The sequence below is a fragment of the Euprymna scolopes genome, chromosome 2, assembly GCF_053919585.1.
Source record: "Euprymna scolopes isolate OS-2025 chromosome 2, ASM5391958v1, whole genome shotgun sequence".
NCBI classification, from domain to species: domain Eukaryota; kingdom Metazoa; phylum Mollusca; class Cephalopoda; order Sepiida; family Sepiolidae; genus Euprymna; species Euprymna scolopes.
Window position 1 is genome coordinate 4386577 of NC_136483.1, and position 18125 is coordinate 4404701.

An 18125-nucleotide genomic window follows, 5' to 3' on the forward strand; every position below is an offset into this window, starting at 1 on the left:
CATTCTTTAGACTTTCTGTTCATGTAACTTTCGACCTTTTCAGGTTTACCTTGTCAAAATCTGTAATATTTCTGTTAAACTCGGGAATCTGCACGGGATTAGACTGGGTAGAAGTCCTAAGTAATTCGTAATTGCACTTTTGAGTGTCACCCGCACTGAGATTTGACCAGAAGAGTGTAATTTACAACTGAATTTTGACCATGCGCTTAATCAATCCCCATCTTCAAAATTTCGAAACATAATAAAATTTATAAAATATTATTTTACGCTCTTAAAGCGATATCCGCATCCATATTAACAAGATTCTTTGATATCCGTACCCACAATCTGACCACTTCTTAACGATAATTATAAATGCATATTTTATACATGCATTTATAATACATGTATGGTTCTTTCTCGATTATATGTTCCGTTCTTATCTGCGAACAACCAAGAATCATCAACACAACAGTTAAACATTCATCATTAAGACGACAGTGTGTTTAAACGCATACAGTTCTTTTACACGATAAACAGGACATAACGCAATTCATTTTACACATGTTATTCTTTTCACGGACTATTAACTCCAATCCAAATAAACAATCAATGACAGCAGTTTAGTCTGTTTCTTTTGTTGCTGCTTCTTGCCGTGGTTTATACGTGACATATAGACGCTAGGATAAATATCTTTTCGAAATCGAATACACAGGACACTTTCTTATAGTTTTGTGATATCCTTATTTTAAAGAAACAAGGGGTTCTGGGTAAAAGACAAAGGGGGTTATTTACAAGGGAATATATGTGACATAAGAGTTACTCGACATCTTGTCTTATTCTCTTCCTGTCTTTTTTCCTTCTGTCTCAGTCACGTGATAGAGTCAATTTCATCTATGAAGAGATGCAAGGTTATTCCATTGCATCACCTTCCTCTCAAGCTAAATTCTTCCATAGAATTGTGCTTCTTCCATTTTTCCTTTTTAAACTTTGTCCAAAAAATTCGGTCCTTTTCCTATTCCTTTCACTTCTCCTCACCATTTGTGTTTGCCGATTTTTTTTACTTTTGGAGAGTGACTGGATTTCTGAGTTACTGGTACTTCCTTGTTTGGAGGTTGTATATGGAAAGTGTCATATAGCACTTCCATTGGTAACTCTTGGTTACTGACTGTTTCTATGTATCGGGGTCTCAGTTGGTTAATATATTTTTTTGTGGAGAAAAGTTTGCCCTTTTATAATGTAAACCATTCTCCCAATTCTTCTTGAGATTATGCCTTCTTCCCAAAAACTCTTCCCTTCCCGATAATTTTTGAAGAAAACTTTATCCCCATCATTGTAAGTCTTGTACCTTACATTATCCTTGATACTTTTTTTTACTTTTTGTCTTGGGATTAACCGGTTGAACACTGAATGTACCTTCCTGGCAAACATAATTTCAGCTGGGGATAATTTAGCATTTGGATTTAGATTTGGTATTATCCTATATATTGCTAAGAATTTTTGAATGCTTTTTTCTTCTGTGTCGATGTTATTATTCTTTTTTAAAGCTCATTTAAAAGTCTCAACAAATCTTTCCGCTTGTCCGTTTTATTGTGTTTGCCGCTGTAGGGTGTTTGTATTTAAAAATTTCTGGACATTTTGACATATTATCTACGATTACTAGGTAATAATATCCCTTCAGAGGTCCTGCATAATTGGTATGGATGTGTGTCCAGGGTACATCTGTTTTAGGCCAAGGTTGCGTCCGTATGAGGAGAGGGGGGAGATCTCACGGCTAGTTAGCAACCTTTACATAATTTCACCATTTTCTTAATGTCCTGACCATTCCAGGTCAGTATGTGAATCATCTCATTAGAGCCTTCATTCTGGAGATTCCAGGATGTCCCATGTGGAATTCTTTTAGGATTTTCTTTTGTAATACTTGCGGCATTACCACTCTGTCTGCGTACATCAGAGTTTCATCACACATAGAAAATGGAAACACTTTTAATCCTTTTCTATTCTTTTCGTCTTGTTCCACTTGTTTTTTTTTATCTTGTTAATATATTTATCTGTTTTCGCTGCTTTCTTTATTTCTTCAAATGTAACAGGAAGTTCCCTAACAGTATTTATTAATATAGCTGTTAGTTCATTTCTTCTTTTAGTGCTTCTATAACAGCTTCTTCAAATTCAGTTTTACTGGGGATCAACCTCGACAAACCATCTGCATGTGCAATTTTACTAGTTGATAGGTGTTTCATTTTGAAATCGTAATTGAGCAAAATAATACTCCATCTCTGTAATCTTTTTGCTGTATGAGTAAGAATCCCCTTTTTCGAACCAAAAATCGATAGTAATGGTTTATGGTCCATTTCCAAGACGAAAGATATTCCATGAATAAATCTATGAAACTTTCTCACGGCATACACAATCGCCAGATCCTCTTTTTTGATCTGACTGTACTTTCTTTCAGCGGGTAATAAAACCCTCGAGGCGTGAGAAATTGGTTTAGTAGATCCATCTTCCATTCTGTGTAGAAGCACCGCTCCTAAACCGTATTCGCTCGCATCTGCCGCTACAATAAAATCCTTTTTCGGATCGTAATGTGCTAACGCTAGATCCGATAACAAACATCTTTTAATTTTTTGAAATGCTTCTTCACATTCTTTTGTCCAGAGCCAATTTTTATTCTTCTTCAATAATTCATTTAATGGTGCTTTTAGTTCGTGCATATTTGGGATATAAGAATTATAGTAGTTGGCTAGACCCAAGAATGACTGTAACTTCACTACATTGTCTGGTCTAGGCATGTCTCTAATTGCTTCCGTCCTATTTGGGTTAGGTCTTCTACTTTTCCAATCAATTATTTGTCCCATCACCAGAAGAATACACCATGTAATTAAATCCCTCTTAAGTAAGAGAAAAATCCAAGTTATTCCCGACGGTCGTACATCTAAACAATATGATATAAATGCGGGATTACCCCAGGGGTCTATCCTTGGACCTTTATTATTCCTGATATTCATAAATGACCTTCCTGATAAAATTGTTTCGGAAATGGGTATATTTGTCGAGGACACCACTCTCTAGAACAGACATGAGGGGAAAACAAATGAACACATATCTAAGGACATGGCAGAAACACTAGAGGATGACCTCCAATCCGTAGTGGAATGGGGACAAAAATGGTTGGTCACATTCAATGCTGCTAAGACTAAGCTTGTTTCCTTCAATAATTACAAGAAACCTTCTCTACCACCAATAGCAATGGCCAAGAACACATTGCCTGAAAGTACTTCTTTTAAACTCCTCGGCCTAACGTTTACAGGGAACATGAACTGGAATAGATACATTGAGAGCATTGCCAAGGCTGCTGCAAAAAAGGTGGGCTCTCTCTACCAGGCTAGAAAATTACTTACACCTGAAAGTATCCTGTACCTCTATAAGGCCACCATTCGCCCATGTATGGAGTACTGTTGTCACATTTGGGCTGATGCATCTGCTGCTTGTCTCTCACTCCTGGACAGGGCTCAAAAGAGAGTCGCCAACCTGATAGGTCCTGAACTGGCATCTAGGCTTCAGCCTCTGTCCCATCGACGAAATGTTGCATCCCTCTGCCTGTTCTACGAATACTTTAATGGTGAGTGCTCTGACGAACTGCAAGCACTTGTGCCTCCTTGATGTGACTACCCCCGATAAACCCGACAAGCTACTAAGTCTCATCCCTTTACAGAAGAAATCCCTAGGTGAAAGAAAGCCTTGTACTCCAATAGTTTCTTCCCCAGAACTGCGGGTCTTTGGAACTCCCTTCCGGGATTCTGCTTTCCCAACTGTACTGATATGCAGAATTTCAAGTGTAATGTAAACAAACACCTTTCTACTCATCTCCCTTCATAATGCCCCCGCAAATTATGTCCCCGATAGTAGCCCCCTACTTCAAAGTGGCACTGTGCCTTGTTTGGGGTGAAAATTGAATTAAAAAGAAAAAACACCAAAATTACATTTTTCGAGAGTCACTTTAAATCCGTAATCTTCTATTTTCACGAATACCTTCCGAATATGGTTTTTATGTTCTTCAACATTTTTGCTTCTTATCAAAATGTCTAAATAAGCCATTGCAAAATCCAAGCCTGCTAGCATGGCATCCATAATTTGTTGGAATAAATTTGTGCTACTTTCAACCCAAACGGCAATCGTTTTAGGGAAAATAATCCTTTATGAGTATTCATTGTCAGGTATTTAGAACAATCTTCATGGACTTTGACCTGCAAATATGCTTCTGATAAGTCAATTTTGGGGGGAATTTTCCTCTATTTAACTTAGAAAATATTTCCTCAGGTGTAGGGAGTGGATAGTTGTAATCCTTTAAAGAATCATTAAGTCCCATCGAAAAATCTCCACATACGCTGATTTTTTTATTTTTCTTTTTCACATAAACTGTGGGTGATGCCCATTCAGAGTAGTCCACTTTTTTATTACTCCGATTTCTTCGAGTCTATTTAATTCTTTCTCGATTGTTTCTAATGCCGAATACGAAACCTTCCTTTTGAGTTCAAACACCGGTTTCGCTTCATCTTTCAGTTCAAATGTCACTTCCGTTTTAGTGCAGCAACCCAGACCTTCATAAAATACATTTTTCAAATCCTTTTTCAAATCCCCCAAAAATCTTCCTGGCAGTTTGGAACTTTCAAATCCTGCCACATTTACTCTTTTGCAAAATGAGTTTGTTGGTTTCTCCCATAAATTGAAAAGTATCATCAAATCTATACCGAATAGATTAGAATTTTTTCCAGGTATCACATACATTTTAGTTTTTAACTTTTTTTCATTCAGGGTCACATTAGTATAAAATTCACCCTTAAATTTGAATCTATTTCCAGACATTCCTCTGGCAGTTTTCTTTGCAGCTTTGAAGAACTAATTTTCTTCCATGTTGTTTCATCAATTAAAAATATGTCACTTTCAGTTTCCAAAAGACAGTTTACTCTCCGGCCATTAATTCTAACTTCAATATATTTCCTTTTTTTTTTTAACCATACATGGACTCTTTTTAGAACCAATGGTCTTTATTTCAGACTTACAGTATTTCTCCTTTTTGCATACTGTTGACTTGTGTCCTTTACGCCCACACTAATAGCATATTTTGCTTGTGAAGTAGCACTCTTTTGTGAAGTGATTCTTTTCGCCACACGTCTTACAGTATTTTTTTTTATATAGTGGTCACATTGCTTTACACTTTGTATTTTGTCAACATTTTTCTCTTCTATACTAGTATTATCCTGTTTTAAATTTAACAGTTTCTGGCATTCCTCAGTAACTTTCTGTAAGGTTATTTCTATGCCTTGGTTCATAATGGATAATATCCTAGAACGAATCCTTCGAGGATGTTAACCCTTGCACAAATAGCAAGCATTTAAACATGACCTCGTTTAGGTCTTTACACTTAAATAACTTGCATTGGGCATTTACTCTCCCAGCATAGGCGATAAAGTCTTCATCATCTTGTTTCAAAATATTTAAACACCTATAACGAGTATAAAATAAGCTATCCCGCTCCCCGAAAATGTTCGATAAAATTTCTATAGTTTCTTTAAAAGAAATATCTTCGGGTTTACTTGGGAGTATAAAATTGGTATACTTGGTATTTTAATGGGAATTCAGTTTTGCAACAGTAAAATAATTTTTCTTCATCCGATCAGGCCTGACATCGTTTAGAAAAAATATTTTCGTATCTACAATAATATGCTGGAAACGTTAAGCCATTAGTTGGTTCATATAAAAATTCTGTCAGCGAATTTGCAATTCCTTCCGGAGTGAACCGATAATCCTTTTTTCTTCTTGTTTCATTAATATTGTTTTTGATACTTCATTTTGTTTTAACTATTCTTTTTGTAAAAATTCCATCTAGCTTTGTTGGGCCGCCAGTGCTAATTGTATAGTTTTTGTAAACTGTTCCATATTGAAGAATTTTTTCTTTTCTTTTTTTTTAAACACAGTAATAAAACAAAAGGTTAACAGTACCTGCACAAAGCATTAAATAAATTCACTGAATAGTTTTTTTTATCTAACCACAAAAGAAAAACATTCTTTTGTAGACAAGGTTTTTGGAGAGGGTTACACACACGAAATTGACACTGAACCAACAGCATACGTGCGTTCTTTTCCGCCGTATGTTTTCTTTCTTTTATGAAACAAAAGAAATTTGAAATGAACAACTTTCTTCCATTCAAAGAAAAATTGTTCTTTTCAATGATTCATGAAATGCCAATTTTTCTTTTTTTTCAGTAGGACCGTAACAGACTGAATTAAAAAAAAAAAAAACTTAATTTCTGTGTGTGTCTTAGCTTTTTTTTTTTCAGTAGTTGAATTTTTCCGTGCAGTATTTTTTCCATTCGTTGTCCAATATCTTTTTGGCTTAAATTTTCCTTTTTATAAATTCAAATCCTGTCGCCATTTGTTATATCCTTACTTTAAATAACAATACAGCAAGAAACACGGGTTTCTGGGTGAAAGACAAAGGGGTTTATTTACAAGGGAATTCATGTGACAGAAGAGTTACTCGACATAGTTTCTTATTCTCTTCCTATCTTTTTTCCTTCTGCCTTAGTCACGTGAGAGGGTCAATATATCCATAGTTCATTTCATCTATGAAGGAATCAAGTTTAAACTGAGTTTATTTCTGAGTCGTCTCTTTTTGGGATTAGTAAAAAAAAAAAATACATAATTAAAATACCATGTAAATATAAAATATACAACTAAAATAAGATGTTAATAAAAATATTCACGAACCCACCCGTATTCCCGATACTACCGGTCAGTATGCAAGCCTTCTAAACTTTTTTCTCACAACTTCCCCTGAGCTATGTTGATGTTCCGTTCTGTCTCCTCTGGGATCTTCAGACCGCTCGGTTGTATCAGTTAAGATAAAAATGAAATGCAACAAGTCTTCAGATGTACCGCTCCACCGTACTGTATATCGATACTCTATGGCTGACTGGGATAGCTTCCGTACATTTATATCTGATCTACCTCTGCATTCCATGTTTAAAAAGGATGTGCCCTCTATAGTATCAGACCTGAACGAATGGTTAATTGTAGGTATAGTCAAAATCATACCATCCAAAACATTCCAAGAAAAACCTAACAGCCAGCCATGGTTCTTCCCGAAATGTGCTGCTGCCATCGCGCACAGAAATCATTTTTCCATAGCTACCAACATAATAGATGTACTGAGACTAAAACTGCTTTCAGAACTGGCAGTAACCACTGTAAAAGAGTAATTAAAATATTGTGTTTGTAAAAGAAATATAAAATTAAAATAGTGTTTTAGTAAGAAAATATACAGTTAAAATATTGTGTTGGTATAAATCAAAATATGGTATTAATAAAAAAATTAAAATATTGTATAAGTAAAAAATATACAATTAAAATATGGTATTAGTAAAAAAAATATATAATTAAAATATGGTATTAATAAAAAAATACAATTAAAATATGGTATAAGTAAAAAAATATATAATTAAAATATGGTATTAGTAAAAAAAATACAATTAAAATATGGTATAAGTAAAAATTATACGATTATAATATGGTGTTAGTAAAAAATATACAAGTAAAATGATGTTAGTAAAAAATAATCAATAAAAAATATGATATTAGTAAAAAAATATACAATTAAAATATGATGTAAGTAAAAAATATATAATCAAAATTTCTTGTAAGTAAAAAATATGCAATTAATGTATGGTGTAGGTAAAAATATACAATGAAAATATGATATTCGAAATAATATGTAATTAAAATATGATGTTCGTAAAACAATATACAATTAAAATATGATATTCGAAATAATATATAATTAAAGTATGGTGTTCGTAAAAAAATATACAATTAAAATATGATATCGAAATAATATATAATTAAAGTATGGTGTTCGTAAAAACATATACAATTAAAATATGATATTCGAAATAATATATAATTAAAATATGATGTTCGTAAAAAAATATGCAATTAAAATATGATATTCGAAATAATATATAATTAAAATATGGTGTAAGTAAAAAAATATACAATTAAAATATGATATTCGAAATAATATATAATTAAAGTATGGTGTAAGTAAAAAAATATACAATTAAAATATGATATCGAAATAATATATAATTAAAGTATGGTGTTCGTAAAAAAATATACAATTAAAATATGATATTCGAAATAATATATAATTAAAATATGATGTTCGTAAAAAAATATACAATTAAAATATGATATCGAAATAATATATAATTAAAATATGGTGTTCGTAAAAAAATTTACAATTAAAATATGATATCGAAATAATATATAATTAAAATATGGTAAAATATACAATTAAAATATGATATCGAAATAATATATAATTAAAATATGATGTTCGTAAAAAAATATACAATTAAAATATGATATTCGAAATAATATATAATTAAAATATGGTGTTCGTAAAAAAATATACAATTAAAATATGATATTCGAAATAATATATAATTAAAGTATGGTGTTCGTAAAAAAATATACAATTAAAATATGATATTCGAAATAATATATAATTAAAATATGGTGTTCGTAAAAAAAATATACAATTAAAATATGATATTCGAAATAATATATAATTAAAGTATGGTGTTAGTAAAGAAATATACAATTAAAATATGATATTCGAAATAATATATAATTAAAGTATGATGTTCGTAAAAAAATATACAATTAAAATATGATATCGAAATAATATATAATTAAAATATGGTGTTCGTAAAAAAATATACAATTAAAATATGATATCGAAATAGTATATAATTAAAATATGGTGTTCGTAAAAAAAAATATACAATTAAAATATGATATTCGAAATAATATATAATTAAAATATGGTGTTCGTAAAAAATATACAATTAAAATATGATATCGAAATAATATATAATTAAAATATGGTGTTCGTAAAAAAATATACAATTAAAATATGATATTCGAAATAATATATAATTAAAATATGGTGTTCGTAAAAAAAGATACAATTAAAATATGATATCGAAATAATATATAATTAAAATATGGTGTTCGTAAAAAAAAGATACAATTAAAATATGATATTCGAAATAATATATAATTAAAGTATAGTGTTCGTAAAAAAATATACAATTAAATTATGATATTCGAAATAATATATAATTAAAATATGATGTTCGTAAAACAATATACAAATAAATATGATATTCGAAATAATATATAATTAAAATATGGTGTTCGTAAAAAAATATACAATTAAAATATGATATTCGAAATATTATATAATTAAAATATAGTGTTCGTAAAAAAATATACAATTAAAATATGATATTCGAAATAATATATAATTAAAATATGATGTTCGTAAAAAATATACAATTAAAATATGATATCGAAATAATATATAATTAAAATATGGTGTTCGTAAAAAAAATATACAATTAAAATATGATATCGAAATAATATATAATTAAAGTATGGTGTTCTTAAAAAAATATACAATTAAAATATGATATTCGAAATAATATATAATTAAAATATGGTGTTAGTAAAAAAATATACAATTAAATAATGTGAATGTAGCATATATTGTAATGGCCATTAAATGTCCGACATCTTTATAATAGAATGTAATGGCAAGCAATCTATGAAAGATTAATGCAAGCAACAGTAAACGTAGTCACTAGTTTTGTCTTCTCTGCGCCAAATGTTCTCAAGCTCTTCACCACCCTTGCTCAAGGCACGCTTTCATGCTGGTCTATCTTCAGCTAGCTTCTCCCACACATTCACATCGATGCCAAGAGCGATCAAATCCCGTTTGGCCACGTCTTTAAAGCGCAGCACCGGACGACCACGACTTTTTGATCCATTTGCCAGCTCGCTGTAGAGGATATCCTTAGGGAGACGGCCATTGGGCATTCTGCGCGGGTGTCCAAGCCAGCGCGATTATCGTATCTTGAGTGTCTGGAACAAGGAGCGGCTGCTGGCACGTCTTAGCACCTCTTTGTTGGCGATTTTATCCCACCAATTTATGCCCATGATATGTCGCAAGCATCGGAGATGGTAGACGTTCTCATGACGAGCATACATGGTTGAAATATCTGCTCCATACAGTAGGGTATTGCGAGAAGTGAGGTATGCTCTTTCACGTAGTCGGTTGAAAGTAGATGCTGCTCTACCTATGCACGTTTGTAGCTCCTGTTCAATGGATACTCCCTTGTTGATGTTGGATCCAAGATACGCAAAATTCTTGACAGTCTCTAGTTCATGGCCATTGATGGAGATTGGTGATACGTCACCCTGGTGCATCACAACTGTCTTCTTCACACTGATTAACAGTGTGAACTCCGCACAAGCAGCGCTCAATTTTTCAAGCAGCCGCTGGAGCCCACTTGCAGAGTGCGAGACCATTGCAGCATCGTCTGCAAACAGCAGCTCAAGTATTAGGACGTTTCGAATTTTGATTTTGGCGCACAGGCGAGCCAAGTTAAAAAGTTCTCCATCAGAGCGAGTATGAAGGAACATGCTGTCTTCGTCCTCGTGATTTCCAAAAGCGTGGTGCAGAAGAACTGAGAAGAAGATGCCAAACAGTGTGGGAGCCAACACACAACCTTGCTTGACTCCACTGCACACGGGGAAGTTGTCAGACATGTCACCCTCGAAGAAGACTGCGGCTGTCATGTTGTCATGGATTGATCTTATCAAACTAAGAAGAGTTGGTGGACAGCCCAACTTTTGTAGGATGGCAAACAGACCATCTCTACTGACTATGTCAAAAGCTTTCGTGACGTCCACAAATGCGATATGGAGAGGTCTACGTTGTTCTCTGCATTTTTCCTGAATTTGATGCATTGAAAATATCATATTCATGGTTGAGCGCCCGATTCTGGATAAACGCGGTTTGCAATCTGCTGGAGCCTTGGAAGGAGCACTCTGGCAAAGACTATATTGCATGAATTCCCTATAGTGTTCTTTATAGCCTTTAAAATTGTCAGTTTTTCACAAGGATTCATAGTTCTGATAAATCATTTAACCTTACATACCATAGTATTAAATGCAAAGTTGTGAATTCATTAATTAAATAATTCTTATACACAGATAATGGTCATCCTTTTGTGCACACTTAGGCAGACATGCAACATTTCATCTACAATTACCTCCTTTGAAACACGGTAATTCATTAGTTATCTCCCTTTACTGATGGATCAAACAAAATGTTTCATGTTTGTCGTCAGTTTGAATGAGTAAGCAATATGGTTTTCACCTTGTTTAAATTGTAAGACTTTTTTTTTAAATTGCATTTTCATCCTAAACAAGACACACTGTCATTTTGATGTAGAGGATACTATCTAGGACATAATTTGTAGGGGAACTATGTAGGGAGTTAAGCAGCAAGATGTCTGTTTTGATTACGCTTGAACTTCTGCATGTCAGTACCGTTGGGGAAGCAGGTGACTGGAAGGAAAATCTAGCTGTAAGAAACTATTAAAGTAGAAAGCTTTCTGATATCTGGGGATCTCTACTGTGTAGGGGTGGGATTTAGCTGCTTGTCGGGTTTGTCAGAGGTATTTATGTAGAAGGGGTACAGAGGATTGTAGTTCGTCGGAGCACCTACTATTAAAATACCTATAAAACAGGCAAAAGAATGCAATATTTTGTTGATGGGACAGCCGTTAAATCCGAGCTGACAGTGTGCAACCTATTAGGCTAGCGACTCTCTTTTGAACCCTGTCTTAGAGTGAGAGACTAGTAGCAGATGCATCAACCCAAATGTGGTTACAGTACTCTGTACATGGCTGAATGGTGGCCTTGTAGAGGTACCGGATACTTTCAGGTGTAAGTAACTTTCTAGCACGGTAAAGAGATCCACCTTCTTTGCAACAGCCTTGGCAATTCCCTCGATATATCTGTTCTAAGTCATGTTCCCTATGAACGTTAAGCCAAGTAGTTTGATCAAAGAACTTTTAGGCAATGTATCATTAGCCATGGCTATTAGTGGTTGAGAAGGTTTCTTGTAGTTATTAAAGGAAAGATGCTTAGTTTAGGCAGCATTGTATGTGACACTCTATTTTTGTCCCCATTCCACTAAAGACTGGAGGTTTTCCCCTTGTGTTTCGTTTTCCCCTCATGCCTGGTATAAAGTGTGGCCTCATCAGCACATGTGCATATTTCAGAAAAAATTTTATCATGAAGATCATTTATGAATATCAGGAATAATAAAGGTCCACCCATATTATTGTTTCAGGTAATGTATCATTAGCCATGGCTATTAATGGTTAAGAAGGTTTCTTGTAATTATTAAAGGAAAGAAGCTTAGTCTTAGCAGCATTGAATGTTACCATCCATTTTTTTCCCCATTCCACTACAGACTGGAGATCTTCCTTTATAGTTTCCGCTATTGCCTTGGATATGTGTTCATTTATTTTCCCTTTGTGTCTATTATAGAGCATGGTGTCGTCAACAAATATACGCATCTCAGAGATTATTTTATCAGAGTAGTTATTCATGAACATCAGAAATAATGAAGATCCAAGGCACATCTGCACTTATATCATATTGTTTTGACGCACGGCATATGACTTGAGCTTAAGGTATCCCAAGAAAAAATTGAAATTCAGTAAACCTTGCTTAATTGGTGTCTAATGAATATGGATCAAATTTAATGAAAATCTAAAATATTGGAATTTTTAAATGAGAATTGGTGTCCTTATTATGTTCCCCAAACTACTTTGAAATACCCAAAAGCCTCCATATTTTAAAACTGTTTTCGTAATTTTTTTCGTTTTTCTTTTTATTATTCTTTTCTTCTGTTTTTCGTACGTACTTTTCTATGTTTCATACTCTGAAGACAGTTTGACATAAGCAACCAGATTTTGTATCCTTTTTATTTGAAACCGACGGTATCGATGTTCTGATCTTCTGTAGTATATATAAATATTATGCTCTTATTTCTGAAATCGAGCACTCTGAAACTCACCTACTAACCATATATAAATATATATACATATACATGCATATATATATATATATATATATATATATATATATATATATATATATATATATACATATATGTATGTATATATATATGTGTGTGTGTGTGTGTGTTAAATACACGTTTAATTTTGTTTATTTACAGGATTCGAAAAAGATTTTAATACAAAAGTGGAGCAATCAAATCGGAAATCTCGGTATGTTAATTATTTTAGTCAATATTTTTTACTTTTAATCTCATATGATGGTCAGGCGTTGAAAGCATCCAATAATAGTTATGCTAAAAGCGAAATATGGCCATGATTGTCAAGAATGTAACGATTAACAATCATTAAATAACGTTTATAACAAATGCATATTTGTGCATATGTACGTTGTTGCTCAATTAATAAAAGTTTTTTGACATGCGTGCGCGGTCGTTGCTTTTCCACGTGACGGTTTCTTGTACTGTCACATCGTCCAGTAGCTATTGCTTGGGCAAATAAAACTCCTGCATGGAACAATGAAGACTTGCTGCAGTTTCAATGTGTTTATATTGGGGAGAGAAAGTTTGTTCATGAGGGAAGGGACCGAAAATTACTTCCTTATAAAAGAAAGTTTAAAATTAATTTTCTTATTTACTTTTCTAACGTAACCTTGAAATGGTCGACGAAATGACAGTCTCGAGGAAATATTTGCCTACAAAGACATGTTCTCATTTGATGGAATTTACACTAATGACACTAAAACAAAAATTTACACTAATGACACTAAAAAATAAATTTAAATTAATGACACTAAAAAAAAATTTACACTAATGATACTAAAACAAAAATTTAGACTAATGACACTAAAACAAAAATTGTTATAAAACAAGAGGAAATTAATGGTGAGTGCATAACAAAAGGTTAATGTCAGAACAACATGTCTGACAAGATTATATTGAAGTTAACATTAGGATCCGTCGAATTCTGGTCATCTCTCTCCCTATGCCTATGGCATGTAAGGCACAATTACACATCTTAGTGTTGTTGTATGAATCTGCTAACTTGCACGCCTAATGAATACTCATGGACAATGAGGTGAACTTCATGCAGACCAAATTATTCTGATACAAAATCTTACTGGACTGTATGCAAAAGTCAAACCCCTTCTTCATCCTTCTCTTTAACAACTTAAGACTTAACAACTTTAACAACTTTTATGACTTAGGAAGTTTAACAAGTTAAAAGCTGTTGCTGCAACTGAACTCATGCTCACGTTTTACGATTTAACAACTTTTACGACTTTTAAGACTTAACAACTTTGAAGATTGAAGCAGTTCAACAAGTTTTAAGACTTAACAAATTTTACTTGACTTAACAAATTTTACTTGACTTAACAAATTTTACTTGACTTAACAAATTTTACTTGACTTAACAAATTGAACAATTTTTAAGATTTAACAACATTAACATTTGAGGATTTAACAATTTTAACAACTTTCAAAACTTAACAACGTTAACAACTTTCAAAACTTAACAACGTTAACAACTTTCAAAACTTAACAACGTTAACAACTTTCAAAACTTAACAACGTTAACAACTTTCAAAACTTAACAACGTTAACAACATTTAATATTTTAACGACCTTAACAACTTTTAATATTTTAACAAATTTTAATCCTTAACAATCTTAACAACTTTTAAGACTGAACAACTTTACCAACATTTAATACTAAACAACCTTAACCACTTTTAATACTTAACAACCTTCATAGAAAACAAAATTCCGTCCCATCTTTCCTCTATATATAGCTATCAGGGAAGATCACTCCCTGGGTACTTCTTGTCTCAGGGGAAATAATTCCACGAGTATTTCTTGTAATCAGGAATAAATAACTCTTTTAGCTATACATGATTTTGCTTACGGGATGAATTGCCTGATGTTAGCATCTAAACCCGGCCAGACCAATTGTTGTCTTGCATTCGTCAGCATTTACGCCTTGATGTGTAAAGTAAAGTAAAGGGAGTCCAATACCTCTGCGCAAAGTTGTCACGGTTTCAGGATTTTGTTGCGCTTCATAGCTCATCCAGGAAATATAATTCTTCATGCATAGGTGATCCACTGTTATCAACAAATCTGAATATCCAAGTATAAACATCCAGCAGGATTCCAGCCCATTGTCTAGGGCTAAAGCTTCTCTTTCCACTGATGTATATCACTATTCTACGTCATTTGTAAGAAGGGATCCAGCCTGTGCGACATCTCTCTATCCTCCTGCTTCATCTTCTTCTTCCAGTGATGAGGAACATGTATCAGCGTGTGAATTACTGCTAGTGTTACACCTGCAATGAAATTTATCTCTGACTGTTTATCTTCCATTGTTTGCTGTTGATATGGGCATGTCTTGAACACGTTTGACTTAAAATATTGCATTAGCAAAATTTTCAGTCCATGTCTGTTGACTTGAATGGGATGGTTTCTGATTTCTTGAGGATAGACGTTCTGTTAAGACATTCGTCTTTGGCATCTTCTTTTCTTTGCTTCTGCGCTATGACTTCCATGAGTCAGACGACGGCATCTTTCTCCACATTAGGAGTGACGGCAACCTATTCAACCTTGCTCGTCGGAGAGATGAGGATGCACCAAGTGCTTATTAGAAAGATGCTCTTCGCAGATGATGCAGTCCTCATTGCTTTGTGAGTGTGGGACAACACCTTGCTAACACTAACCACAAAGATAAGAGTATACCAGGCCTGCATGTTGAGTACTCTTCTTTATAATACTGAGTCCTGGACTTTGTACTTACACAAAACCAACATCATGAGCCAAGTAGAGTTGAGTTGCAGCAACAGCTCAAAGGCCCACCAAAGACGCGAAGGAGAACTAACCCTAATCCCAATCTAGGGTCTGTCGTAAATTTTCGATTCATCTAGTTTATTGAAGAAAAATATGATCTCATATAGCGTCGATGTGACTCCAAAAGGACTATTTTGAATAAATTCAGGAAATTGGTTCAAAATACTATTATACATGTCTAATCGCTTGTACAGAAAATGAGTTGAAGCATTTTATTTTGGACACTAAATGTAGATATTGCTTACCACACGTTTCTTTTTCACTTGGGGAAATTTAACTTCGCATCATTAATTAATTCATTCATTTATTTGATAATTAATTAATTCATTTGTTTGTTAATTAATTCATTTATTTGTTAATTAATTCATTCATTCATTTATTTGTTAATTAATTCAGTTATTTGTTAATTAATTAATTAACTCATTTATTTGTTAATTAATTCATTTATTTGTTAATTAATTCATTTATTTGTTAATTAGGTAATTCATTTATTTGTTAATACATTAATTTATTTGTTAATTAATTAATTCATTTATTTGTTAATTAATTAATTTATTTATTTGTTAATTGATTAATTAATTCATTCATTTATTTGTTAATTAATTAATTTATTTATTTGTAAATTAATTCATTTATTTATTTGTTAATTAATTAATTAACTCATTTATTTGTTAATTAATTAATTTATTTGTAAATTAATTAATTTATTTGTTAATTAAATAATTTATTTGTTAATTAATTAATTAATTTATTTATTTGTTAATTAATATATTTGTTAATTCCTCTCGATTTTTCAGGTGTTGTTACTCAAGCTATGCATATTTCTAACGATGCCAATCGTGGATTCTGGAAGTTAGTTATTAAACAGAATGAAACGGTAAATATTTTTTAGTTATTAAACAGAATGAAACGGTAAATATTTTTTCCTTTCGCTATTACAATACAGGATGTTCCAAAAGTCTTCGGCGTATTTTGACATTGATTATCCCAAGAACTATGAAGGATATAAAAACGTATCTGGTATATTCAGAAAGCTTGTGATCTCAAGTTTTTTTTATGGAATGTTCAAGTGTTTTCAATGTGAGCACCTTTCGGCATACGATACACATCAAACTGATTGTCCAAATCTTGTCAAACGCGTCACAGGATTGAGTTGTTCAACCACATATTCTAAAGTTGAGGAGCGTCCCGTTCTCTTAGCTGGGCATAAGCACCCATCCGACATTAATTTACCATGCCATCTCACTATAGACGTCCTTTCTGATGGCTGTTTTCCAAATTCTTTGCAAAATTCAAATTGAGCAAGTGTCCGCGATTCAGTTTTTGCAAATTCAAACAAACAAAATGCCTTTTCTGGTTGAGTGAACGCCATTACTGGATATGAAAAATATGTAAAAAGAAAACAGTAACCTTGTAAAAAATGAATGCATTTAACTTTAAAATTACATCATTTTCATCATAGTTAAGCAGATATGAGGACTTGAAATGTGCCCCAAACTCAGTTAATATTTAATATTAATTTTAATAGTAAACAATTATTAGTAATAGTGATAATTAATAATTAAAAGTAATGTGATACTTAACAATTGCTTGTAATAGTGATAGTTAATAATAATAGTACAAGCGATAGTTAATAATAATAATAATAATAATAATAATAATAATAATAGTGATAGTTAATAATAATAGTATTAGTGATAGTTAATTAATAGTAATTGTGATGGTTAAGAATTAATTGTAATTGTGATAGTTAACTATGAATAGTAATAATGATAGTTAATAATTTATAGTAATCACAATAGTTAATAATTAATGATAATAGTGATAGTTAATAATAGTAATATGTATAGTTTATAATTAATAATAATTGATCATTTCTCATTAATGTTTATAAGAGAGTAGCGGGTTTCGTCATTCTTGTTACTTTCCTTTCTCCTATTTTGTACCTTAGTAATTGCTGTTTACTGGGTTGGGATGTATCCACCTAATATTTATTGCTGACTAATTTATGACCTTCGAGTTGTGTATTGTTTTAGCTTCTTACATCAAGTGACTTCATGTCCTATTTGGAGCGATTTTCACAAAATAATAATAATAGAATAATACAGATATCACCTGTGTAGAAAACACTGTTTTTATTTCTAGGGAAAATTGTGGCTTATCATTAAAGTGTAACCGCGTGTGTGCTCCATATGGAATTTAGCTGTGGGATGGGGTTAAGGAGAGAGGAAATAATCAAGGTGATGGCACAACAGCTTTTATAACTAAGCGGTCTCGCAAAGAAACAACAAATCTCGTCGCTGGACTG

The 18125-nt window shown here is 32.3% G+C and overlaps 1 protein-coding gene across 1 annotated transcript in view; it reads left to right on the forward strand.

Moving 5' to 3' along the window:
* LOC145288327 (CD109 antigen-like) overlaps nt 1–18125 on the forward strand; it is a 252965-nt gene that overhangs the window by 15190 nt on the left and 219650 nt on the right. Inside the window, exons 5-6 of the mRNA XM_080136322.1 lie at nt 13142–13193; nt 16615–16694. Of these exons, the coding sequence (XP_079992448.1) occupies nt 13142–13193; nt 16615–16694 (132 nt within the window). The remainder of the gene's footprint in view (nt 1–13141; nt 13194–16614; nt 16695–18125) is intronic.